Here is a 27,736-nt window from a genome sequence, read left to right as displayed (position 1 = left end):
TAGCGACAAACAGATTGCTTTATGTGAACCACAGGACAGTTTACCCCCCCCACATTCACAAGCCACAGTCTGTACAAAATCAAATCGAGTATTAATAAAAAACACATACGCTGCTATTTACATCTTAAAATACAAAACTGCACACACACGCACACGCACACGCGCTCCCCCCGCATCTTTTGGTTTCTCTTATTTACAGAGATAGTAACACTTGTTGCAAAATAACAACAATGATGACAATATATGTATTGATATATTGAACTATTGCCCCCCTACATGTTTATCTTGCACTCTCTCTCACTCTAATGGATTGCGAAGGACGAGAGGGTGCGGTCTGAACGCGAAAGTCCCTCCTCTCTCCTCCTCTCTCCTCTCCTCTCTCCCTCCCTCGCTCTTATGCTCTGAAACAGATGGCATGCGTAAATGAGTGGTTTGGTACTTGACAGCTCCAGCAGATGTTTAACACCTCTCTGCCTCTCCATCTCTCCTTTATATCTCTCTCCATCTTTTATATCTCTCCCTCTTTCTTTCTTTCTCCTGATTATTTCTATCTCCCTTTATCGATCGTTATTATCATTATTATTATAGCTATAGCTAATTTACTCTGATCAGGCTGACCTGAAACGAGCCCAGCTGTTGAACCCCTGGATTGCAGCCCTGCTGATTTAATAGCACAGCTGTGTAGGAATGTACGCAGCTTCCTTACATCTTTGCAGGTGGATGTGTTATAACGGGACACTATTCTGCTTCACTACAATCCCATAATGCAACGTTGTGCTGCCCCACAATGCAACAGGTCAACCGATAACATTGTATTGCACCCTGCCTTCGTCTCTTGCCTCACGTCTCTGTCTCTCTCTACTCATCTCTCTCTCTTTCTCTCCCTCCAGCCAATCAGAGGAGCCGCTCAGAAGGAGGTCACGCAGGTCATCTCGTCCGCCAGGTCCTCTTCATCGCGGCTCCTGATTGGCTCCTCGTCGCTGTAGAGCAGCCCCGTGTCCCCGTGCGACAGCAGGCTCCCCGACCCCCCCCCTCCGCTGCCGACGCTGCCGCCGGTCCCCCCCCCACTGCGGCTCAGCAGGTCGCTGGCGGCGCTCTCCATCTCGTCGATGGTCATGTGACAGGCGTCCGCGATCTCCCGCTTGGCGAACGCCACGAACTTCGGGTCCTTCGCGTAGAGGCCGAGCCCCTCGGAGATCAGCACCTGAGAGGGCAGGAGTGGCGGGTTACAGAGCTGTCTGTGTGTCTGCCTGCCTGCCTGTCAGGGATGTTACTAGCTCACAGTGAGAAGATTGCTTAAACTGTATTAACAGTCTTTGGACAATTTGCATATATATTTTTTCTAAATTGTATTAATACTGAAATGAATACATGTATTAATGTATCTATCTATGCCTCTCTATCCATCCATCCAGTTCTCCATCGGTCTATCCCCTCACCGCCTCCACCAGGCTGTCGGCGCTGCCCCTCTTGTCGCTGTAGTGTGGGTGCAGGCCGGGCACCCTCAGGGTGGTGTAGGCGCGGTAGGGCTGCTGCCCGGCGCTGCCTGTGGTGCCAGTGTACCAGCCCGGCCTGGAAGAGGCGGGCAGGCTGGCGCTGGTGCCCTTCTTGTCGGCCGGCCCCCACATAGCCCCGCCAGCCCCGTCCTCCTCCACCAGGATGAGCGGGGCGTAGAGCAGGCGGCCGCGGCGGGGGTGCGAGGGCGTGGCCCAGGACACGGAGGAGGCTGTGGAGGAGCGGCTGCTGCTGCAGTGAGAGTCGTAGCTCCCGTACGTCTGGGAGGGAGATAGGGAGAGAGAGAGAGAGTGAATGAATGAATGGTTGTGTGCGCTGGGTTACCTGTGTCCAGTGGTGTGGTAGCTGTGTGCGGTGCTGTGGTGTGTTACCTGTGTGTGGTGGTGTGGTGCCTGTGTGCGGTGTGTGTTGTTACCTGTGTGCGGGCCCGGCAGGGCGGTGAGTTCTGGTGGTAGGTGCCGGGGATGGGGATGTCATCGCTGCTGCCCTGCCGTCTCAGACACTGGATGTTAAAGGCTGGTTTGCGGCCGGTGGGTGTGGCCGGGAGGAGGCGCCGGCGTGCCGTGCGCCGGCCCTCGCTGTAGCCATTGCCGTAGTGACCGGGGTAGAGGGCGTGGCCGGGCGGGTGGGCGTCATACATGTGCTCACGGTGACCTGGGTACACGGGCGGGTCGTCTGGGTACAGAGGCCTGCGAGGGACACACAGCGCAGGGACAGAGAGACACGGAGACCTTGTATCAGTTGTGCTCTTCTGCTAGTGAATGAAACCAAGGCGAGGGAGTGTGAACAGGGGCCAGTTTCTTATTGGTGTCTGAGGGTCACAGCGAGCCACCCTCCCTCCCACCCTCCCTCTTCCTCTTCCTCTTCCTCTCCCTCCCCCTCCCTATCTCTTTCTCTCTGTCTCCTTCTCTCTATTTGTCTTTGTCTCTCTACCTACCCATCTCCCCCTCCCTCTCCCTCTCTCCCTCTCTCCACACCTCTCTCGGGAGGCGGTGCTCTCCGTGTCCTCCTCCCGGCTGTAGTAGCCCTGCTCCCCAGAGTAGTTCTCCTCTCCCACCTCCTCCAGCAGCCCGTCCTCCCGCCGGCCCGGGGGGAAGCCCTCGCTGGAGTCTCTCCTGGGGGCAGCGTAGAAAGGGAGAGACAGAGAGGGGTGGAGGTGTGGAGAAGAAGAGGGGAGCGGACAGAGGAGAAGTGGAGAAGGATATTATTATTTCAGATTCCTTCCTTAATAAAATGAGCAGCCCATTGACACAGACATGCGTCCACTCCAAACACCAAGCAGACCCCAACACAGCAGTCATGTAATATGGTATATATAGAGGTGAAAGATGATTTTCAAACCATGAAGGATTGGTGCAGGGGGGGACTCGGCTTAAAACGATATCAACCCCCCTAGAAGTGAAGAAATGAATGAATGAACGAATGAAGGAAGGAACAAATGAATGAATGAAGCACACAGATGGAGAGCAGTGACTGAGTATCGTTGCTGTCACTCTTACCTGAGGTACTTGTCATAGTAGCGAGCGCGACTGTATCGAGAGAAGAGGACAGGCCTTAACACATAGTATAGTATAGTACAGTATAGTATAGCACAGTATAGTGTAGTATAGTATAGGGACCAGACAGGAGCCAGCACTGTGTGGACTATAGTATAGTATAGTGTAGTATATTATAGTATAGTATAGTATAGTATAGTGTAGTGAAGTATAGGGCTGTAGTATATCATGTACTCTCAGTCACAGTGGATCCATTTGGAAAGCCACAAGTTTTTATTCTATAGCTGAGTTTGTGATAGGGGGGTCACTGACCTGTTGGAGATGCCCTTGGGGGGCCGGTCCACTGCGCTCTTGGCGTTGGGGGGGTGGTGGTGGTGGTGGTGGTGGTGGTGGTGGGTGGTTTGGGGCTCATCCTCCGGCCCCCCGGCGTCGCTCTGCTCCAGGGCGCCCCCCCCGTTGGGCAGGTGGGATTTGCACACGCTGGCGACCGACACGCGCCGGTGACCCACCCCCCCGTTTGATGTGGCCTCCACTTCGCCGGCCCCGGCCGCAGGCCCCGTGGCACTGCCTCCCGAGTGGTTGGAGTGGGTGGACTGGGCCACCGAGCCTCGCCTGTCAATGGGGGTGTGGTCTCCCTGGAACACGCTGTCGTTCTGTGGGGGGGTAGGAAGACGCACTCAGTCCAGATCAGGGGCAAAGGATCTCAGTGCATAAACATGGATGACATCACTGACCTTATATTGGGTGTCTTCCTCCTCTGGCTCCTCCTCCAGGCCCTCCTCTTCCTCCTCTTCCTCCTCCTCCTCCAGGTCACATGACATGGCCAAGCGCATCTCTGGGCCCAGGTCCTGCAGAGTCCGCAGCCCGGCCTGACACACGGACAGACACACGGATGTCAACAAAGTACCACCAGAGAGACCCACCAGAAACACGGATGTTACTGCAGCGTTTGTCCCGTCCCTTCCTCGGCTGTCACTCACCTGCAGTGCCGAGGAGTTCGTGCCCTCCGGCTCTCCCAGCATGCCCTTCTCCTTCCTCTTCCGAAACTTGCGGAAATAGTCCTGGATCAGGAAGGTGGCGTAAAACTTCCCTACTGTCACTTCCTCCTCTGAGAGAGAGAGAGAACAGAGAAGAGGGTGTGAGCGAATGTGTAAGAGACAGAGGGACAGAAAGTAGAAAGGGAGAGAGGGGTAGAGAGAGAGAGAGAGAGGTGGAGATGCCAAAGAACAACAGCCAGCCCCACCAACACCACCAGTAGATTAAATAATTTCCCCTGTACCCTCTGGTGGGGGGATGACCTCATCCAAGATCTTGGGCTTCATGCGTTTCCAGATCTTCTTAATGACAATCCTGAGCTCCTCATTGGCCTGGTCAGGGTTGCCTGGAGAGACACGGACACGTTACACAGACACGTTACACGGACACGTTAATGGCTGCAATGTGTGACAGTCACCGTGTCACATTCCCCCTCGCATTCCCAGGGCAGGGAGAGGTAAAATTCACAGCTCTGTCTGTTCCGCCTCCTAAAGCAGGACTCCAGTTCCTCCCAGGGGTGTTCTATCCCTGGGATTGAGGGCTGGTCTCTGACTCACTGTTCCCCCAGATATCAGTCTCTGTGACTCACAATTACAGGTCGATTCTCATTTATCCGCCACATTTAGTTTTCAGAAAATTTGGCGGATTAACGAATTTGGCGTATTTGGTGGCCGCATGTATTGTGCTCATTATTTTAAAAAATTAAAGTGAATTGGTAGTTTGTGAAAAGGGGGAGAATAATACTGCATAGAAATTACGTTTTAAATTTAATTGTATGTACCTTCTCTTAATGGGGTGGGACTTAGAAGTAGTAGTTTATTTTACTCAGTATTGGGTCAGTATTGCCGTTTGTGTACAGCATAGTATCAGAACCTGTGTGTGTGTGTGTGTGTGTGTGTTAATTGCCGCTGTGTGAGTTTATTATCTTTTCAATCAAAGGTTTTTATTTTACTTGATGTGGGGTTTTTGCACATTTAATTCTATCAGTTTTGAGTGTGTCATTGTGAGTTATTCTATTGTATCCAAGAGTCAACGTTTTCGACTTAAAACAGATTACATTGTTTGTGGAACTAATGAGTAATAAATTCTGAGATTCAAACCTCATTGGCGGACAGCCGTTTGCGAATTGGCGGACTAACGAGTCCTTTTATAATTGGAATTAATTTGTTCTTGGCAATTTTTGGCGGAATTGCGAATTTGGCGGATTAAAGACTGGCGGATAAATGAGAGTGAACCTGTATTATTATTAGTGTTAGTATTATTATTCCTGCGGCAGTGTCACTGATTTTTCTGGTCTCAGGCAGGAGCCAGGGGGGGGCGGGACCAGTCACCGAAAGACTGACCTTCTGTCTTGATCTTCAGCGCAGTCCTGACCAGGGCGAACAGCGTTGCGTTGAAGGTCACTGTGCCGTCACTGTTCAGGGGCATGTTCATAGCCACCAACCTCTAACAGGGAGGGACAGGGAGGGAGAGAGAGAAAGAAATACATACATTTGAATCTGAAAGATGCGACAGATGAAACTCAGTCTTTGTTTGCGGGGTTGGGGGGGCGGGATTACCTTGCAGGCGACACGATGTGGACAGAGCTTCCCGAAGCCCAGGGGCGGCTGGATCCGCCTGAGCAGAGCCACGACATCCAGGTGCTTAATGCGACCCCTGAAAGACAGCAATACGACCTTCTGAACTCTCCTCACACACACACACACACACACACACGCACACGCACGCGCACACGCAGTGCTGTCCTCACTTAGCCTCGGGGTCGTACTCAGACCAGATCCTCTTGAACTCGTCCAGGTGATGAGGCCCCAGGATCGACCAATCGCGTGTCAGGTAGTCGAAATTGTCCATGATGACGGCAACAAACAGATTGATGATCTGAGAGACGGGGGGAGAGAGACAGAGGGAGAGATGGGGGAAGGGGGAGGGATAGAGGGAGGGAGGGAGAGACAGAGAGAGCGAGTTAGGATGCTCTCGCAGCGCTCACCGTTTGCTCACCGCGGGCCCCTCACTGACCCCCGCCGGGTGACTGACCAGGAAGGCGCACAGCATGAAGAAGCTGATGAAGTAGATGATGGCGAAGTTGCTGCCGCAGGTGAACTCCTCTCCCGGCTCGAAGTCCGACTCCGGGTCGCAGCGCTTGCCGGGCAGACTGGCCAGCATGATCTCCTGCCACGCCTCGCCCGTGGCACACCTGGGGCCGGAGACGGGGGGGATTGGTTTACTAATCGTTTTTCTTAATTCCCTCTGTTTCTCCCTTTCTCTCTCTCTCCCCATTCCTCTTCCTCCACCTCGCCCTCTCTCTATGTAGTTGGAAGTAGGTGGGGGTTCTGTTTTTTTTTTTCTAATGTTTTTCTTTTTCTAGTGGTCTTTTTGTATTAAATTAATGCATTGTTACAAATCTCATAATCTCCCCTTCTCTCTCCCTCCCTCTCTCTCCTACCTGAAGAGCAGCAGCACAGCCTGAGGGAAGGTCTGGAAGTTGTTGTTCCTGTTGATCTGGGTGTTGTCCTGCATCGCAACCTTGCCAAACGTCTGAGACACACACACACACGAACAGAAACACACACACACACAAACAGAAACACACACACACACAAACAGAAACACACACACACACAAACAGAAACACACACACACACAAACAGAAACACACACACACACACACAAACAGAAACACACACACACACACACAAACAGAAACACACACACACACACACACACAGAAACACACACACACACACACAGAAACACACACACACACACACAGAAACACACACACACAAACAGAAACACACACACACAAACAGAAACACACACACACAAACAGAAACACACACACACACAAACAGAAACACACACACACACACATCCAGAGAGAGACAGCCTGGTTAGCACGAGGACGAGGAGGCGCGCACAGTGAAATCACAGGTGACACAATCACAGGGGAGCACAGATTCAGGAGGGCAGTCAGATGTGCTGTTACCTGCATGCCGATGACTGCGTAGATGAAGAATATCATTGCGATGAGGAGAGCAACGTAGGGCAGAGCCTAGGGAGAGAGAGAGAGAGTTTTTAACAAACAGAAGTAGACAGAAATTTACAGTCAGGAAGCAGGAGAACAATCCCAGTAAAACCTACTGAGAACAGAGACTCCCCCTGTACTCCCCACTTGACCCTTGACCTTTGACCCATGCCCTCCCTGCCCCACACTGACCTGGAAGGACTTGATGAAGGTCCACAGCAGCGTCCTGATGCCCTCCCCTTTGCTGAGCAGCTTGACCAATCGCATGACTCGGAACAGGCGGAAGAACGTGATGGAGATCCTGGAGCTGTCCTCGGAGCTCTGAGAGGAGAGGAGGAGAGAGAGAGAGAGAGAGAGGGGGAGGGAGAGAGATAAATGGGAGACAGGCAAAGACTGAGTGACAACTGAGAGGATGCAGACTGAATCTGACCGCGGCTCCCCGTCACTTGCGGTTTCTCAGGGAGGGACGCAGGTCATCTCTCTCTTCCTCCTTTTTCTTCTTTCTACACATTTCTTTCCCTCCATCTTTGTTTCCCTTTGCGGTTTCTCACCTCTCCCACATGCCCTCCATTCTGATGGGACGACGCGGTGAGGCAACAAAGACGAGGACGATGAAGACAACGGTGAAACGACGATGATGATGACGACAACAATGCCGATGGAGGGATGATGGGATGGGGGGGAGATGAACAGAAAGGGAGGCGGGTAGTCCCACCCGAACACATGGCGGAGACACAGGAGAGAGAAGACGAGTCAGAGATGCATGTTTGAAGAAACCTGTATGATTGGGGTTGTGAGGGGTGGCATTCAATGGATGGAGCTGGGGACACTAAGACGGGGCTGTGAGGGTCTCGGGGCGACCAAGGGGCAGCAGTGGCGTCCCTCTGCCCATCCCACCGCCCTGTGGACACTCACGTTGAACTCGGTCACCACGATGTCCACCACGCTGCCCACCACAATCAGGGCATCGAATGAGTTCCAGGCATCGCAGAAGTAGTGCTGCTCCAACACACCGAGAGGGGACAGAGAGGACGGAGAGGACAGAGAGCAAAGGACACCGAGAGGACAGAGGGGATGGAGAGCAAAGGACACCGAGAGAACAGAGAGGATGGAGAGGACAGAGAGCAAAGGACACCGAGAGGACAGAGGGGATGGAGAGCAAAGGACACCGAGAGAACAGAGAGGATGGAGAGGACAGAGAGCAAAGTACACCGAGAGGACAGAGAGGACAGAGAGGACGGAGAGGACAGGAGCTCAGTCAGGTCATTCAGTTCAATCAGTTGATTAAATTTGTTGATTTGTGTTTCTGTGTCTGTTGTCATCATAAAATATCCTAAGACACACACAGTATATGTATTGACATGCACACGCACACGCAGTATATGTACTGACACGCACACACACACACACAGTATATGTACTGACACGCACACGCACATGCACACACGCACACAGTATATGTACTGAGGCTGGAGGTGGGGAGGCCGTTACCTTGGGCTTGAAGGCCAGGATCTTGAGCACCATCTCCACAGTGAAGAGCCCAGTGAAGACCATGTTGAGGATATCCATCGCGTAGTTAAAGGGCTTGGACTGCTCGTAGTGCTGTACACACACACGCACGCACACACACACAGAAGGAGAGAGAGAGGGAGAGGGGGAGAGAGAGAATGAGGGTTTTTGTTTGACTTATATTTGAAATATTTGACTGCAGTGTTATTCAACATCAACATTTCTTCTCCGCTGAATAAGCTCAATGCAGATAGCAACCCCCCCCACACACAGACACACACAGACACACACACACACACGCACCTGCATGGCCAGGGTGATGGTGTTGAGCAGGATGAGGACGAACATGATGTACTCAAAGGCGGTGGAGTTGACCATGGCCCAGAACTTGTACTGCAGCCGGTTCTTGGGGATGTAGAGCCGCAGTGGCTGGGCCTTCAGAGCGTACTCCACACACTGCCGCTGTGGGGGGGAGGGGAGCGAGTGAGTGAGTGCGTGAGTGAGTCAGTGTCAGTGAGTCAGTGTGTCAGGCAGTCAGTGTCGGACCTGGTTCTTGTCCAGCTCGCAGTTCTTGTACTCCTGCTCTCCCTGCTCGCGGAAGGTGATGATGACGAAGCCCACGAAGATGTTCATCATGAAGAAGGCGATGATGATGATGTAGACAATGAAGAAGATGGAGATCTCCACGCGGTAGTTGTAGATGGGGCCCTCGTTCTCCGCGTTGGCATCGATTGCCTTGTACAGCAGGCTGGGGGGGAGGGAGAGAGAGAGAGTGAGACAGAAAGGCGGTCAGCAGTAACACAGATGGTCAGTCAGTCAGGCAGTCAGGTGGTCATAGGGACACACAGGCGGTCAGTCAGTCAGACCGTCATCAGGACACACAGACGGTCAGTCATTCAGTCAGTCAGGCAGTCAGTCAGGTGGTCATAGGGACACAGACGGTCAGTCAGTCAGGTGGTCACTGGGACACACAGATGGTCAGCCAGATGGTCAGTCAGGGGGTCAGTGGGACACACAGAAGGTCGGCCAATCAGGCGGTCAGTGGGAAACACAGGCGGTCAGTCAGGCAGTTAGTCAGGCGGTCATAGGGACACACAGGTGGTCAGTCAGTCAGTCAGTCAGATGGTAAGTGGGACACACAGGCGGTCGGTCAGTCAGTCAGTCAGGCGGTCAGAGGGACACACAGGCCGTGAGGCAGTCAGCGGGACACACAGGCGGTCAGTCAGACAGTCAGGGGACAGACACGTACGCCGGCCAGCCCTCGAAGGTGGACACAGTGAAGAGGGCCATCATGCCCGCCAGAACATTGTCAAAGTTGAAGTCGCTGTTGTGCCAGACCCGCTCACGCACCATGGGGTGACCCACGTCCCCATCCTTGTACACGATGAAGGTGCCCCTGCAGAGGAACACATGCTGAGACTCGACACACTACACACAACACACACACATACACACTGAGACTCGACACACAACACACAACACACAGATTTCTGACTCACTTGCACTGTTCTGGAGTGTGTTTGGCCTCATCTGTGCAGCTGTAAAATTTACCCTAAAAACAGAAACAAAAGTCCAGTATTGTACTGCACTATATTGTATTGTGCTGTTGTGTATCGGACAGCCCCAGTTTCAGTCCCAGAGTCTGGCGGTACCTTGAAGAGCTGCACACCGATGCAGGCGAACATGAACTGCAGCAGCGTGGTGACGATCATGATGTTCCCGATGGTCCTGATGGCCACAAACACGCACTGGACCACGTGCTGCAAATACACGTAAACACGCAAACACACGCATGGTCAGCAGAGAGAGGGAGAGACACACAGACACACACACAGACACACAGAGAGACACACAGACACAGAGACACACACACAGAGACACAGAGAGAGACACAGAGAGACACACACAGAGACATAGAGAGAGACACACAAAGAGACACACAGAGACACACAGAGACAGACCTTGAGCCCCTTGGCCCTGTTGATGGCTCTGAGAGGCCTGAGCACTCGCAGCACCCTGAGGATCTTTACTACCGAGATCGCACTGGAGCTGTGGAGCAACACACACAGTCACACACTGACACACACACACACACACACACACTGCCCAACACATATACACTGTCACACACAGTGCATACACACACACTGTCAAACTCAGTAACACACACATCACAATGTCTCTCGCACAGTGGCAGTAACAGACAGTCTGTCTGGTGATGCTCTGCCCAGTCCACCAGAGGGCAGTGTCTCCCTGTCAGTGGTGTCTCCTTTACAGTCCCTATAGTCCTCACTCGTGTCACACACACACACTCCTGTATGCACAAACACACACATATACTTACTCACACAGATACACACACACAAATATGAACACACATCCTGTATCAACACACACACACACACAGCCCTCCTAGACCACCCTACTCACTGGATGCCGAAGGAGATGAGGGACACGCTGACCACCAGCAGGTCCAGCAAGTTGAACCAGTTCCTGCAGAAGGAGCCCTTGTGGACGAAGGCCCCGTACACAGTCATCTGCACGGCACACACACACACACAGTCAGGGGCCGAGCCAGGGCCACAGCACCACCCTCACACTGCTAGAGACCGGTCTGCACGCTGGTCTCGGCGCCATCCTGAATATTCTTCTCCTTCCTCTGTTCGTCTAAAGTTTCTTACATGTATTTATACTGACTGACATACTGTCAACAACATGAACACACCTGCTATGATCCTGGACTATAGGAAAATAATCAAATTCTGTCAGGGCGGCGCCACCGAGTCACCCGGCTGGCATGAGCTCTACTGCCACAATTATGTGATTATGATTATTATTGTGTGGCGCATACGTGGCTCCTCCACGTCTCCTGTGAGGCTCAGAGACTCACTTTTGCACTACAGTACATGAGTATAAGGTGACTCTGCTACATGAGTCGCTGCCATCCAAACCTTGGCAAAGACCCCCCACCCACGGGGCCCCACAGCTGGCGCCGACTGGGCACAGAGCCCGAGGGCATACTGATACCTTCAGCAGGATCTCCACGGTGAAGATGGAGGTGAAGGCGTAGTCAGCGTAGCCCAGGACCTGAAGGACACACACAAAAACGAAAATAAGAAAATAAGAACAATACTATACTTTCCCCAGGTGTGTTATCCCCGCCACCTCCCCCAGTGAGGGACACTCTGATTGGCTGCCCTTTCCCTTGCTGTGCTGGCCCCGCCCCCAGTGAAGGCCACTCACGATGTTCCTGGAGGAGTGCGCTCTGATGGGGTCCTCGGCCGCCAGCGAGATGCTGCTCAGGATGATGAAAACCAGGATGAGGTTGGTGAAGATGTGGTGGTTGATCAGCTTGTGGCAGCCCACCCGCAGTCTGCAGACACACAGCGCGTCAAGGGTGTCAGTGTGCTGAACAGAGCCTGCCAGTGTGCAGTCCAGTTTGTCAGTACGTCAGTGTGTCAGTGCTTCAGTGCATCAGTGTGTCAGTGTGCAGTCCAGTGTGTCAGTGCATCAGTGTTTCAGTGCGTCAGTGTGCAGTGCATCAGTGTGTCAGGGTGTAAGTATGTCAGTGTGCAGTGCATCAGTGTGTCAGTGTGTAAGTGCGTCAGTGTGTCAGTGTGTAAGTGCGTCAGTGTGTCAGTGCGTCAGTGCGTCAGTGCTCACGGGTTGGTTTTGCCGAGACAAAAGAAGGCGCTGCCCTCAGGGATGGGGACGATCTTCTCCTTGGGGGCGAAGTCAGCCAGCTTGTCGATGTTGGAGCTGGACTGCATCTCAGAGACTGCGTCCTCTTCTCCGCCAACACGGGGGGGACAGCAAGGGACAACGTCAGTACAACAACGCAGGACATGTAGGAACGCACCGCACTGAACATATCTGCCAGGGCACCTCCGGTACAGGCCCGGTGCAGCTCAGCACACGGTCTAGATTACAGGGCCCAGACTGGAGCCAGCGCTGTCTCTCTATATGCAGGGACTGTCCTCACCTCCTGCTTCGCTCCCCTCCTCGTCCTCATACTCCTCCACGTCCACCTGCAGGGGCGACAGAGAGACAGAGGGTTAGGAGAAGCAAAGGAATAACATCCAATCAAGTCAAAGAAAACGAAAATCCTTTGTTTACTTTCAAATGTCTCTGATTTCGGTCTTACCTTCACTTCTCCACTCTCTGCTTCTTTGGCTCTTCATCGTCAGCAACAACAGAAACAAACAAAACAAACAGCAGGGATTTCTTATCATGTCATCCTCATCATCATCGACAGAGACGAGAGAGAAAGAGGAGGAGAGACAGACAGCAGAAGGACAGCGAGGGAGGGAGACAGGAAGACAGGAGGCACAGAGGTGAGGCAGACAGGGAGAAGAGAGAGACACTGAGACAGAGACACAGACAGGGACAGACACTGAGACACTGAGACTGAGACAGAGACTGGGAAAGACAGTTAGCAGTGCTAAGGCAGGGCTGCAATAAGCGATCTGAGGAACAATCATGCCCTTGGGCTCCTACTCGCTCTTCTTCTTTGAGCTGACAGTGTCTCCGTCCGCCAGGTTGTCCACTGCGATGGCCAAGAAGACATTCAGCAGGATGTCTGAGAGAAACATTAAGGAACACAGAGACAGAGAGACAGAGAGAGAGGGAGAGAGAGGGCAGTGCAGGATACAGTTTCCGCAGATGAAGAGGATGATGAAGTAGATGCAGACAATCATCCCAGGGAAGTAGGGCCCCCCGTACGCCATGATGCCGTCGTACATCACAACGTTCCAGTCCTCACCGGTCAGGATCTGAGGCAGAGAGGGATTCACGTGTTTGGGTTGTTTTTGCAAACCTCCCCCCTAAGGAACAGTATAGTGTAGTATAGTATAGTATAGTGTGGTATAGGCCCAGACAGAGAGAGAGCTGTTGGGGTGTCACCTGGAAGACGGTGAGCAGCGCCTGTGGGAAGGTGTCGAAGGTGCTCCTCTTGGTCTGCGTCTCGTCAAAGTTGAACTTGCCCCCGAACAGCTGCATCCCCAGCAGCGCAAAGATGATGATGAAGAGGAAGAGCAGCAGCAGCAGGGAGGCGATGGACTTCATGGAGTTGAGCAGCGAAGCCACCAGGTTGGACAGGGCGGTCCAGTGACTGGATGGGGTGGGGGGTGGGGGGGAAGAGAGAGAGAGGGAGGGAGGGAGAGACGAAGGGGAAGACAGAGAGAGAGGGCAAGAGAACGCAAGAGATAAAACATGCTCTCTCCTTGATCGTTTGCGGTAAATGTTGGGCAGTGCGTGGCGTGGGTCGGGTCAGGCGGGTCTCGTACCGGGTGACCTTGAAGATGCGCAGCAGCCGGACGCAGCGCAGCACGGAGATGCCCAGGGGTGGCATGATCTCGAACTCCACCAGGATGGTCTCCATGATGCCCCCACACACAACAAAGCAGTCGAAGCGGTTGAAGAAGGCCACGAAGTAGCCTTGCAGGCCCAGGCTGTACATCTTCAGCAGCATCTCCAGCGTGAACAGGGACAGCAGCACCTTGTTGGCGATGTCTGGAGAGGGGAGCGGGGGAGAAAGAGATAGGTGGAGAGAGAGAGGGAGAGGGAGAGGGTTAGGGTCAGTCCGCCGACTCCCCTCCCTACCACCCAGAGCCCCGGCCCGCTGGCGTACCCTGCACCTGGGTGAGCCAGTCCGGCTGGGCGTAGTGCTCCGAGGCGATGGTCAGCGTGTTCAGAAACACCAGCAGCAGCACCAGCCAGTAGAACGTCACCGACTTCACGGCCACACGGCAGCGCCGGCGACACGCCCGGTTCCACCGCCGGAACACACGACTGGGGCAGGGGGGTGGGCGAGGTTGAGAGGGTGGAGGGAGAGTCGGGAGCAAAGAGGAGGAGAAAGAGGGAAAGTGAGACTCACAGAGACACACAGCGACACAGAGAGACACAGAGAGATGCACAGAGACGCAGACAGAAACACACAGAGGCATCAAGACAGTCCTACACTATGTTAAATAATGTTTGGACTCACCAGGTTTTATTTTTCATCATTTGTGCTCTGAAATAAAAAAAAGTAGGCAAATAGCATGTCAGTGTATAGAGGAGCTCTGTGCTGTGCTGTTTGGCATATTAATTATGTGTAGCATGTTTAATGTGTTTAGCGTGTGTAGCGTGTCCCCCTTCTTCCCCCACAGGTCATACATGCAAAGAGCGCAGCAGTCCATGTGCTCCTCCTCGATGTTCTCCGTGTTCTCGGAGGCCGTCTCGCTGGCCGGCAAGCTCGCTGCAGTGAGAACACAGGAACAACACGCAACTCAGACACAGCTAAAACATGCAACTCAGACAAGGCTAAAATACTCAATTCAGACACGAATTAAACACGCAATGCCGGCAGAGAGGTACAAAGCACGCTGTACTGCATCTCTCAGGATAAGGACAGGCAGAGTTGCACAGAGTCACACACAGAGACAGACGGACGGACGGAGGGAGGGACAGTACCGTGTGTCTCATTGGAGTGACTGAACCAGCCCAACTTCCCTCTCTTCTTGTCAGCCAGATCGGCCAGAGTGACGCCTGTGCACAGACACATACACAGAGTTACCACAACTACACACTGCTGCCCCAGCCCCACTGTGACTGAGAGAGACAGTGTGTGTGCGTGTGCGCGTGCGTATGTGTGTGTGTGTGTATATGTGTGAGGGCAGGTACTGACGGTGGCTGCCGTCCCCATCCTCCTCGTCTTCCGGGTCGATGTCCTCCGCCTGGGTGATCCAGTCCATGTAGCCGGTCAGGTCCTCCTCCATCTGCTGCTTCTCTCGCAGCTTCTGGAAGTCACCCCTGGCCTTCGCCTTCTCTCGCTCCTTCGAGAACTCTCTGGATGGAGGGAGAGAGGGATGTGAAGGGATGTGTGTGTGTGTGAGACTACACACAGTGAGACAAGAGAACACACACACACGGTGACATGCAGACACACACCCCCACATACTCAGGCAGACACACACACAGAGCGCAGTAAGAGCTGTGAGGACTGACCCACTGAGGACACCCAAGACAAGGTTGAGGACGAAGAAGGAGCCGAAGATGACGAGGCTGACGAAGTAAACCCAGGGCAGCTCGTAGCCCATGGCATCGTTCATCTGAGAAGACAAACAGACATGTTGCCAACCCCCCTCCACACACATAGACACAGGGCACACACAGACAGAAACACACAGACATGGAGACTGGGCACTGGGCACTGGGCACCGGGGACTGTCCTGCACTGGACTCACCCAGTAGAGCACGTCGGTCCAGCCCTCCATGGTGATGCACTGGAAGACGGTCAACATGGCGAAGAAGAAGTTGTCAAAGTTGGTGATGCCGCCATTGGGCCCCCCCCAGCGGCCCCGGCACTCCGTCCCATTCTGCAGGCACTGTCGGCCGTGGCCCGCAAACGCACAGGGCACCGGGTCATCCTCCACGTTGATGTCTGCAGGGACACAGGGCGTAGTGGGGGTACAGAGAGCCCACAGGGTCATGTGTGTGACGGTCAGTGTGTGTGTGAGAGTGTGAGTGTGTGAGTGTGTACCTGTCCCGACGTAGAAGCAGGTCTTGTGCATCTTGCCGATGAAGAGCTCCAGGCCGATGATGGCATAGATGATGATGACGAAGAGGACGAGCAGAGCAATGTGGAGCAGCGGCACCATGGCCTTCATAATGGAGTTCAACACGATCTGCAGACCTGGGCCATGGAGCAAACCACAGAGCAGTGAGACTGACTGACACACAGTACAGAGCACTGAGACTGACTGACACACAGCACAGCACAGAAACACACTCTCACACACGCAGGGCACGGCGCAGACTCACTGGGCACTCCTGACACCAGGCGCAGGGGACGCAGCACTCTGAAGGCACGCAGGGCCTTGACATCCAGCCCACCCGGCTTCCCACCCATGTGGTGGGCCTCCCCAGGCTTGTGGGTCAGCTGCTCCAGAACCACACTGAACAGCCTGCAGGGCGGAGACAACCGGGTCAGGCGAGCAGGACAACCGCGGAGCGCACAGGCAACCGGGCACACAAGCACACAGGAAATGCCTCTGCAGGACACGGGTGAGATACACGGACAGCAGGTACAGCGGCACACAGGAAGTGACACGCGCACAGATGACATCACCGGAGCTGCGTCAGAGCTACTGAAGGGGCTTTGAAGTGAAGCACACATTCTCCACAGCGTCGGTGCTCAGGTGTGTGTGCGGGGCTCCGGGGGGACAGGGAGGACCACACTGGACAGAGGGGGTGCGGTGGTGACAAGCCACAGCGGCCACAGAAGGCACCACAGTGATGTGTGTGTCGGCCAATCTCTCTCCCGGACACGCACAGGAAGGGTGGGCGAGTGACAGCCGTGCCACAGTCACGTGACCAGGGCGGAACGGAGAGGGAGGAGAACGGACTGTTCCACTGCTTGTAGTGGGGAGGGGGGTTCTGGGTTAAACCAACTGAAGCACTCAATATCTCTGAGCGACATCCTAATACCGAGAAAACACCACAGAGCCGACGGGTGAAACACGTTTATCTGACCCTCCTCCCACCAAGAAGTGTTTATAAACTGAGAGCATGGTCAGAATGATTCAAACACTGCCCCCCGGGTGTGTGAGAGCGGTTAAAGAGGAGCTGTCCACCTGTGTAGGACAGCGCCCTTTCATTTAAAACAATACAATCAAAATGGGACTGGAAGCCATACTGGGAAGCTTTGCATGCTGGGACACGTCTCTATGGGCGCTGACCCGAGGAGCCCTGCCCCAGTGCCAGGGACACAGGGCTGGCAGAGAGAAGCTGTGTCTGTGCCACACTGACTGGCAGACACACATCCACCACAGATTACCCCCCCTCCCCGGGTGACAGAGGGACAGCGCTGAGGGGGATTCGCTCGCCTGCGGGGGAGCCGATGCACCTGTAACACGGCAAACTGTAAGGGCAACACCTGGAGCTCCGCTCAGTGTGTTTATCTGTTTATTTGTCCTCCCTTCCTGGGCACACAACGGGCAGGCTGCCCACGGAGCGCTGAGGCAGAGTCACACATGGAAGCGAGAGAGCAGCGCGTGGCCCACATGGAGAACAGAAATCCAGGCCCCCGGTTTGCTGGTCACAAAGCCCATCTGCCCCAGTGCTTTTCACTGCGCTGCCTGTGTGCGTGCATGTGTGTGTGGAGGCACGGAGGCATGGGACATGGTGCACTATGTCAGGTGGGGAGGAGGGAGAGAGCGAGTGTGGTGACAGAGAGAGAGAGAGAGAGGCAGACGGTAAGGTAGAAACAGAGTCAGTGTATGCAGGAAGAGAGAGAGAGAGAGAGAGAGAGAGAGCGAGAGAGAGAGAGAGACAGCGGGGCAGAGCCCGGCAGCTACCCGACAATGACGATGACGAAGTCCAACAAGTTCCAGCCGTTGCGGATGTAGGAGCTGGGGTGCATGACCAGCCCGTAGGCCAGGATCTTCAGGAAGGTCTCGATGGTGAAGATGATGAGGAACACGTACTCCACTTGCTCCTGCAGCCCGGAAGAGAGGAGGGGAAGGGGGGGCGACACTGTGAGAACACTGTGGCACAACCAAACACAACTCCATACAAACACACACACAGGTGGGCCCTGCTGTTCTCTCTGCTGTCTGTATCTGGGTGTCTTTGGGCACTACACTGTGGCAATGCCCGCTGCAAGGGGGTCCTGCCAATAAAGCACCTTGAGTTTGAATTTGGATTCTACTAAAGAGGCCCTGCGGGGGGAAGGCATGTCCACAGATGCCAGGAGAGTCTCCGCTCCGTCCTCTCGGGCAATCGGCTAATGGAATTATTCTCCAACATGTTTACTCTGCCTGACATTCAACAGCCCAGGACGTGACCAATCGTCCGCAGCGCCACGAGAGACGGGCTCTCACCCCCGGGCAGAGAGGTGAGATGGGCAGTGCTGGCACTAGTTTCCACTGAACTACACAGAAAAAGTCTTCTTTTCCTTCTCGATGATATTACTGGGTGTAACAGTCGTAGCAGGAGTGATGGTGTGTGTGTGTTAGCTACAGTAGCAGCATGGTTGACAGTGTGTACCATGTTGTATACTTCCTTAGCACTGTACTGCACTGTACTACACTGCAATGTACTGCTCTCTACTGTACTGCATTAAACTGCACTGTACTCTACTGTACTGCTCTCCACTGTACTGCACTGTACTGCTCTCCACTGTACTACACTGTACTGCACTGTACTGCACAACACTGCACTGTACTCTACTGTACTACACTGTACTGCACTATACTGTACTACTCTACTGCTGTACTGCACTGTACTGCACTGTACTACACTGCAATGTAGTGCTCTCTACTGTACTACACTGTACTGCAATGTACTGCTCTCTACTGTACTGCATTAAACTGCACTGTACTCTACTGTACTGCTCTCCACTGTACTGCAATGTACTGCACTGTACTGCTCTCCACTGTACTACACTGTACTGCACAACACTGCACTGTACTCTACTGCAATGTACTTCTCTCTACTGTACTACACTGTACTGCACTGCACTATACTGTACTATACTGCTGTACTGCACTGTACTGCACTGTACTACACTGTACTGCACTGCAATGTAGTGCTCTCTACTGTACTACAATGTACTGCAATGTACTGCTCTCTACTGTACTGCACTGCTCTACTGTAATACACTGTACTGCACTCTACTGTACTGCACTATACTACTCTACTGCTTTCTACTGTACTACACTGCTCTACTGTAATACACTACTGCACTGCACTCTACTGTACTAAACTATACTGCTCTCTACTGCTTTCTACTGTACTGCACTGTACTGCACTGTACTGCTGTACTGCACAATACTGCACTGTACTATACTGTACTGCTATCCACTGTACTGCAATGTACTGCTCTACTGTACTGCACTGCACTCTACTGTACTGCACTGCTCTCTACTGTACTGCACTGCACTATACTGTACTACTCTCTACTACTGTACTGCACTGTACTACACTCTACTGTACTGCACTGCTCTCTACTGTACTGCACTGCACTATACTACTCTACTGCTTTCTACTGTACTACACTGTACTGCACTGCTCTACTGTACTACACTGCTCTACTGTACTGCACTGCACTCTACTGTACTGCACTGCTCTATACTGTACTACTCTCTACTACTGTACTGCACTGCACTACACTGTACTGCACTGCAACGTACTGCTCTCTACTGTACTACACTGTACTGCACTCTACTGTACTGCACTGCTCTCTACTGTACTGCACTGCACTATACTACTCTCTACTGTACTACACTGTACTGCACTGCTCTACTGTACTGCACTGCTCTCTACTGTACGGTACTGCACTATACTGTACTACTCTACTACTGTACTGCACTGCACTACACTGTACTGCACTGCAATGTACTGCTCTCTACTGTACTACACTGTACTGCAATGTACTGCTCTCTACTGTACTGCACTGCTCTACTGTAATACACTGTACTGCACTCTACTGTACTGCACTGCTCTACTGTACTGCACTGCACTATACTACTCTCTACTGCTTTCTACTGCACTACACTGTACTGCACTCTACTCTACTGTACTACACTGCTCTCTACTGTACTGCACTGCACTATACTACTCTCTACTGCTTTCTACTATACTACATTGTACTGCACTGCTCTACTGCACTACACTGTACTGCACTATACTACTCTATTGCTTTCTACTGTACTACACTGCTCTACTGTAATACACTGTACTGCACTGCACTATACTACTCTACTGCTTTCTACTGTACTGCACTGCTCTACTGTACTACACTGCTCTACTGTACTACACTGCACTCTACTGTACTACACTGCACTATACTACTCTACTGCTTTCTACTGTACTGCACTGCTCTACTGTACTACACTGCTCTACTGTACTACACTGCTCTACTGTACTACTCTACTACACTGTACTGCACTGCTCTACTGTACTACACTGCTCTACTGTACTACACTGCACTATACTACTCTACTACACTGTACTGCACTGCTCTACTGTAATACACTGTACTACACTACTCTACTGTAATACACTGTACTGCACTGCACTCTACTGTACTAAACTATACTGCTCTCTACTGCTTTCTACTGTACTGCACTGTACTGCACTGTACTGCTGTACTGCACAACACTGCACTGTACTCTACTGTACCGCTCTCCACTGTACTGCAATGTACTGCTCTACTGCACTGCACTACACTGTACTACTCTACTGCACTGCACTACACTGTACTGCACTGCAATGTACTGCTCTCTACTGTACTACACTGTACTGCAATGTACTGCTCTCTACTGTACTGCACTGCTCTACTGTAATACACTGTACTGCACTCTACTGTACTGCACTGCTCTACTGTACTGCACTGCACTATACTACTCTCTACTGCTTTCTACTGCACTACACTGTACTGCACTCTACTGTACTGTACTGCACTGCTCTCTACTGTACTGCACTGCACTATACTACTCTACTGCTTTCTACTGTACTACACTGTACTACACTGCTCTACTGTACTACAATGTACTGCACTCTACTGTACTATACTACTCTCCTGCTTTCTACTGTACTACACTGTACTGCACTGCTCTACTGTACTACACTGCTCTACTGTACTGCACTGCTCTCTACTACTCTCTACTGCTTTCTACTGTACTACACTGTACTACACTGCTCTACTGTACTACAATGTACTGCACTCTACTGTACTATACTACTCTACTGCTTTCTACTGTACTACACTGTACTGCACTGCTCTACTGTACTGCACTGCACTGCTCTCTACTGTACTACACTGTACTGCACTCTTCTGTACTAAACTATACTACTCTACTGCTTTCTACTGTACTACAATGTACTGCACTCTACTGTACTGCACTGCTCTCTACTGTACTGCACTGCTCTCTACTGTACTGCACTGCACTATACTACTCTACTGCTTTCTACTGTACTACACTGTACTGCACTGCTCTACTGTACTGCACTGCACTGCTATCTACTGTACTACACTGTACTGCACTCTACTGTACTAAACTATACTACTCTACTGCTTTCTACTGTACTGCACTGCTCTACTCTACTACACTGTACTGCACTGCTCTACTGTAATACACTGTACTGCACTGCACTCTACTGTACTAAACTATACTGCTCTCTACTGCTTTCTACTGTACTGCACTGTACTGCACTGCACTGAAACGTCCCAGACCGCCTTGCTCACACACAGTATGAACAGCTGCAGCAATAGAGAATGTATTAGGGAAAAACAAACACAGCAGACACAAACAACAACAACAACAACAATAAAAAATACACCGGTGAGTAGCATTACAACAAATCCACGTCTGAACCAGCAAGCTCAGAGCGCCATGCGACTCCACCGGAGTCACGTGACTCCGACCCGCAGGGTAACGGCCTGTCCACAGACACGGCATCAGGGACAAGTGACCCTGAACCCCAGGGTCAGCAGACCTTCTTTGAAAGCACTCTGTGTTTGTTTGTGTGTTTTTCACCATTTCCCAGGCGAGGAAGAGAAAGAATTGTTCCTTTTCTAAATCAATTGATCAATGGCTCAGCCACTAACATTCACAGCTGGAACCCTGCCCCCCCCACAATCCTTCTCCCTCTCCCTACCCGTCACCCCCCCATATTGCAGACGAGCGGCGCTGACCAATGAGGAGCCCGGCCCCCCCACCCCCGCCCTGGCGCTGGGGCATTCGAGTTTAAAATGGTCAGAGAGAATCGGACGGCTTTTCAAAGGATTACCAATCTGGCATCATCCCGTTTCTCTCTCCTGTCTGTGCCTCCAGATTGATACACTCTCTCTCTCACACACACACAGGCTCCCCTCCCCCCTGGCTCACACAGGCTCTGACACACACACACACACACACACACACACACACACACACACACACACACACGCACACACAGAGAGGGAGAGAGAGGGTAAGCAGCTTACAGCATTTACAGCAGCAAAACGAACAGGCCGCTACTATCTCTCTTCACCTCTCTCTCGTGCTCTCTCTCTCTCTGTGTCTGCACTTTTGTTTCTGTCCCCCCCCCCTCACACGTTTTTTCATTCCTCTATCTCCTTCTCTCAGCCCCCCTCCCCTCCTCCCTTACCCCCCCCGGCCCCCGCAATGTTTTCTAGGAAGTGTTGTACCTGTCATTGTCGCGTCGTTCTTAGCAGACGACTTAAGAGATCAAGAAAACACGTTCCAACAACACGACCCACTAAAAATAGGAAAAAAAAAAAACACAAACGCCCGTCCCGACTGCAGGACAACAGGATGGGTTGTAATAAACAAACAAACAAACAAACGGAGAAACCCCCGGCCTGAGCCCTGAGGAGCAGTGAGGTTGCAGGTTGCCCCAGACACCCGAAGCACAACTGCAGGAGACAGAATTACACTTGCAGTGTACGTTACTCCCCCCCCCACCCACTGCCAATGCAGAGAAACGATTACACAGGGTTTTCAGTGTTATTGGATCACACTGAAGCGTCGGCCCAGGCCTGCCAGCCCTCCCAGCGCAGGGGCCCAAACCACACGACGACAAACCGGCCCGAGATAACCGCATTAGCACGGGATTACGGCACAGAAACACCGCAGGAACAGCGCGACGTGAACACACAGATACAGTACCATAAAATCCTGTCAGCGCGTCCGACACCCACACTACATCTGCACAGACAAATTAAATATAATAAAATAAACGATTAAGTGATTCTCTGACTGAGCGCTGGCCGGTGCTCAGAGTGGACACCACCCTGGGCTGGGGGGTCTCCGGGACGCCCCTGGGTTTCGTTCCACAGATTGCAGACCCCCGTACCGCCCGTCTCTGCGATTTCTCACTTACAGACAAATCTGTCTACATTCACAATCATTCTGTAACTCATGGACAGCCGACCCACACACACAGAGAGAGAGAAAAAAATACACACCCATCAAAACAACGACAATCAAAACTACGAGCACGAGGTTAGACCCAGATGCAGGGGTGACCGTGCAGACAACAAACACACAGCCACCGAATCCATCTTCAGAAAAAGCATCCAATTAGCGAATGTTAATTAAACACTATTTACACTATCGTGGGTCGATAATTGGGCAACCAATCTGCTTCACGACACCGGGCACCGATTCTGCTTGGGTGGAGGTGCGAACCTGTAGGAGATGTACCTAACGACTCCTGCCCTCCTCTGAGCTCTGCTGTGATTCCTCTGTCTATCCCTCCATTCACTCATTCGTTCCCCGTGCTCTGTGGGTGTGCGTTTCCCAGAGATCTCCCCGGCCCCTGGCACTGACCACTGTAGACGACGGGGGGGGGCACAGGGTCGCCCTCACACTCACCAGGTCGTGGTTGGTGGAGTTGGAGTCATCCTCGGGGAAGGGGATGGACACCCCTAAGGCCACACAGTTGGCAAAGATCGCCAGCAGGATGAAGACATCGAAGGGTCTGAGGGGGGGCAGTGAAGGAAAACCGCCACAGATTCATAGTTTGGTGCGTTACCGATTCACAACACAGAGCCCCGACACTGAGAGCCAGCTGTGACACAGGCAACCATTAGGCCTGGGCCTTAAGCTGTGGACCCCCAGAGATTTATGTTCTCCTACATGCCATACATAGAAATTTATGTTTTTCTCTCCTCCGTTCATTTCAAAATGTTAAAGGTCTATTTCTATTAATTTGCACTTATTTATGTATGTCTTTCTTTTATTTTGCTGTATGTTTATCACTCTGTAAAGCACTCTTTAGCTACCCTGCGAAGGGCGCTACACAATTACAAATTGATTCATTGACTGATTGACACGGCGCCCCAGTCAGAGCCCAGCTGTGACACAGAGCCCCGACACGGCGCCGCGGCCCACAGAGCTTGGGCGAGTCTCCAGGACACTGATCCCATGCAAAGCCAATTACACACAGATTGCAGCGAGACCCCCCCACAGAGAACCAGCCCCTGATCACAACACGCGTGTGAAACCAGCACAGAGGTAACACAGCCAGAGACTGAGACCACCGTAGCGCTGCCTTCAACTGTAACAGCATGTGTCCATGTCAATGCTTTCTCTCTTTCTTGTAGTGTTTTGTAGAAAACAAAACTGTATAATGCAGGATTTCTACACACATCTACAGTGAGGGAAAAAAGTATTTGATCGCCAGCTGATTTTGTACGTTTGCCCACTGACAAAGAAATGATCAGTCTATAATTTTAATGGTAGGTGTAGTTTAACAGAGACAGAATTACAACAAAAAAATCCAGAAAAACGCATTTCAAAAAAGTTATAAATTGATTTGCATGTTATTGAGGGAAATAAGTATTTGATCCCCTATCAATCAGCAAGATTTCTGGCTCCCAGGTGTCTTTTATACAGGTAACGAGCTGAGACTCTCTTAAAGGGACTCTCCTAATCTCAGCTCGTTACCTGTATAAAAGACACCTGTCCACAGAAGCAATCAATCAATCAGATTCCAAACTCTCCACCATGGCCAAGACCAAAGAGCTGTCCAAGGATGTCAGGGACAAGATTGTAGACCTACACGAGGCTGGAATGGGCTACAAGACCATCGCCAAGCAGCTTGGTGAGAAGGTGACAACAGTTGGTGCGATTATTCGCAAACGGAAGAAACACAAAATAACTGTCAGTCTCCCTCAGTCTGGGGCTCCATGCAAGATCTCACCTCGTGGAGTTTCAATGATCATGAGAACGGTGAGGAATCAGCCCAGAACTACACGGGAGGATCTCGTTAATGATCTCAAGGCAGCTGGGACCATAGTCACCAAGAAAACAATTGGTAACACACTACGCCGTGAAGGACTGAAATCCTGCAGCGCCCGCAAGGTCCCCCTGCTCAAGAAAGCACATGTACAGGCCCGTCTGAAGTTTGCCAATGAACATCTGAATGATTCAGAGGAGAACTGGGTGAAACTGTTGTGGTCAGATGAGACCAAAATCGAGCTCTTTGGCATCAACTCAACTCGCCGTGTTTGGAGGAGGAGGAATGACCCCAAGAACACCATCCCCACCGTCAAACATGGAGGTGGAAACATTATGCTTTGGGGGTGTTTTTCTGCTAAGGGGACAGGACAACTGCACCGCATCAAAGGGACGATGGATGGAGCCATGTACCGTCAAATCTTGGGTGAGAACCTCCTTCCCTCAGCCTGGGCATTGAAAATGGGTCGTGGATGGGTATTCCAGCATGACAATGACCCAAAACACACAGCCAAGGAAACAAAGGAGTGGCTCAAGAAGAAGCACATTAAGGTCCTGCAGTGGCCTAGCCAGTCTCCAGACCTTAATCCCATAGAAAATCTGTGGAGGAGCTGAAGGTTCGAGTTGCCAAACGTCAGCCTCGAAACCTTAATGACTTGGAGAGGATCTGCAAAGAGGAGTGGGACAAAATCCCTCCTGAGATGTGTGCAAACCTGGTGGCCAACTACAAGAAACGTCTGACCTCTGTGATTGCCAACAAGGGTTTTGCCACTAAGTACTAAGTCGAAGGGGTCAAATACTTATTTCCCTCATTAACATGCAAATCAATTTATAACTTTTTTGAAATGCGTTTTTCTGGATTTTTTTGCTGTTATTCTGTCTCTCACTGTTAAAATACACCTACCATTAAAATTATAGACTGATAATTTCTTTGTCAGTGGGCAAACGTACAAAATCAGCAGGGGATCAAATACTTTTTTCCCCTCACTGTACATACAGACACACACACAGTCTGACACACACAAACTGAATCACATACAAACAGACACTCAACACACTCAGACAGACAGACACACTCACACACAGACACACAGATGCAGCTCCAGAGAGGATACTTCCACTCCACGATGGACACGGCGGCACGGCGGATGGGGTTGTTGAGCCGCAGGCAGAAGAGGGCGCGGGGGGCGCGGTTGGCGGCGCTGCTGCCCTGGCCCTTGTTCTTGGCGTAGTGGCCCTTCTTGCGGTGCGTGGCCGTGGAGCTGGTGGTGGAGTTCAGCGTGTCCGTGCCATTCATGCCCCCCCCGCCGCCACCGTTCATCTCCAGCGAGTTCTGCCAGGAAAGGCTGCCATCCCCTCCCGGCTCCTCGCCGCCCTTCTCCTCGTCCTCTCCTCGCTCGTCCCCCTCCCCGTCGCTTGGGGTGAACTGGTTCTGCCCATTGCCTGTGAGGGGGCGTGAGGAGACACAGGGTGGTTACCCGCGTGTGAGTGACAGAGGTATGTTAGGGCTGTACAGTGATGTATATATATATTGTTATTATTGTTGTTATCATGATGATTTCTTTATAAGCAGACACCCAAGGCTACTTACAGGGGACACAAGGGACACTTTTCAAAAACAATACAGCATCTGGTCAAACACAGTAAGTGCAAAATACAATACCAGTTCTTCTAGAACAGTGGGGCCAAACACGGTCCTGGGAGCCCCTATCCAGTAAGGTTTGTCAGTCTCCCTAAATTGCTAATTTCAACAGAATGGGACCACATGGAAGTTATTGATCAATTAAGCAATTAACTTGTTCAATTAAGGGGATTCTGGTCTGGCCTGAAAAGGGTAGGTCATCTTCTTTATACCCAATCTCTACATGACTTCACTTCACAAATCACCTGCTACATTGATCACACTGAAATGATTCCAGGTGTTATGGAATTGATGATTAAAGGTGACCTATAAAACCTGTCGGATAGGGGCCCACAAGGACTGGGTTTGGGCAGCCCTGATCTAGGAGATCAGTGAGAAGATGAACACAACAGGCATGTGTGTCACTGTTACAGATGCAGTGACAGTATCTTTCAAAGGACTCTGCTCTTCCACCTTCAAAACTACAAAAATTATTGGTTTTAACCTTCGCTTAAATGTGTCTCGGAAGACACAGCTGCCCTGAAAGACCATCCATTGAGCATCCATTTATTTAATGTATGGATATATTTATCATGGAGGCAGTTCAGAGGAGAGCAACCAGACTTATTCCAGGTCTGAAGGGAAAGTCCCACTGAGAGACTGAGGACCTGAACCTTCTCACCCTGGAACAGAGGAGACTACGTGGGGACTTGATCCAAGTCTTCAAAATCATGAAAGGCATCGACCACATCAAACCAGAGGAGCTTTTCCAGATCAGCAGGGACACACGCACCCGGGGACACAA

General features: G+C 51.9%; 1 protein-coding gene across 1 annotated transcript; it reads right to left on the bottom strand.

Moving 5' to 3' along the window:
• Window positions 1-26,709, bottom strand: cacna1fa (calcium channel, voltage-dependent, L type, alpha 1F subunit a). The gene is made up of 45 exons (XM_066710365.1): window positions 26,426-26,709; window positions 23,946-24,051; window positions 17,919-18,058; window positions 16,384-16,526; window positions 15,807-16,255; window positions 15,568-15,671; window positions 15,248-15,408; window positions 15,034-15,108; window positions 14,737-14,818; window positions 14,567-14,593; window positions 14,210-14,370; window positions 13,866-14,091; window positions 13,483-13,690; window positions 13,232-13,352; window positions 13,078-13,159; window positions 12,725-12,755; window positions 12,563-12,608; window positions 12,244-12,367; window positions 11,824-11,953; window positions 11,608-11,667; window positions 11,011-11,117; window positions 10,542-10,629; window positions 10,233-10,340; window positions 10,080-10,132; window positions 9,830-9,976; window positions 9,127-9,328; window positions 8,884-9,042; window positions 8,563-8,673; window positions 7,987-8,070; window positions 7,264-7,392; window positions 7,033-7,098; window positions 6,490-6,581; window positions 6,081-6,240; window positions 5,797-5,924; window positions 5,606-5,702; window positions 5,390-5,492; window positions 4,291-4,392; window positions 3,992-4,119; window positions 3,746-3,880; window positions 3,324-3,664; window positions 3,015-3,044; window positions 2,493-2,678; window positions 1,931-2,204; window positions 1,440-1,775; window positions 1-1,204 (listed from the first exon to the last, which is right to left on the bottom strand). Exons 1-45 carry the CDS (start codon window positions 26,629-26,631, stop codon window positions 908-910), a joined length of 6,345 nt encoding a protein of 2,114 aa, XP_066566462.1. The 5' UTR covers window positions 26,632-26,709; the 3' UTR covers window positions 1-907.
• Between the last annotated feature and the right edge of the window lie 1,027 nt (window positions 26,710-27,736).

Source organism: Amia ocellicauda, chromosome 7 (genome assembly GCF_036373705.1).
Source record: "Amia ocellicauda isolate fAmiCal2 chromosome 7, fAmiCal2.hap1, whole genome shotgun sequence".
In the NCBI taxonomy this organism is placed as follows: Eukaryota; Metazoa; Chordata; class Actinopteri; order Amiiformes; family Amiidae; genus Amia; species Amia ocellicauda.
Note: the sequence above shows the minus strand (reverse complement) of the source record. Positions and strands in the feature narration are given on the sequence as shown.

Excerpts from the sequence above, each read along its gene's own strand:
- cacna1fa (XM_066710365.1), bottom strand. The coding sequence starts at position 26,631 with ATGAACGGTGGCGGCGGGGGGGGCATGAATGGCACGGACACGCTGAAC. Across the intron at positions 24,052-26,425 it reads GTGTCCATCGTGGAGTGGAA|ACCCTTCGATGTCTTCATCC; the intron begins GTATCCTCTCTG and ends GCCCCCCCTCAG. Across the intron at positions 5,925-6,080 it reads TCATGCTGTGCGCCTTCCTG|ATCATCAATCTGTTTGTTGC; the intron begins GTCAGTCACCCG and ends CCCGTCTCTCAG.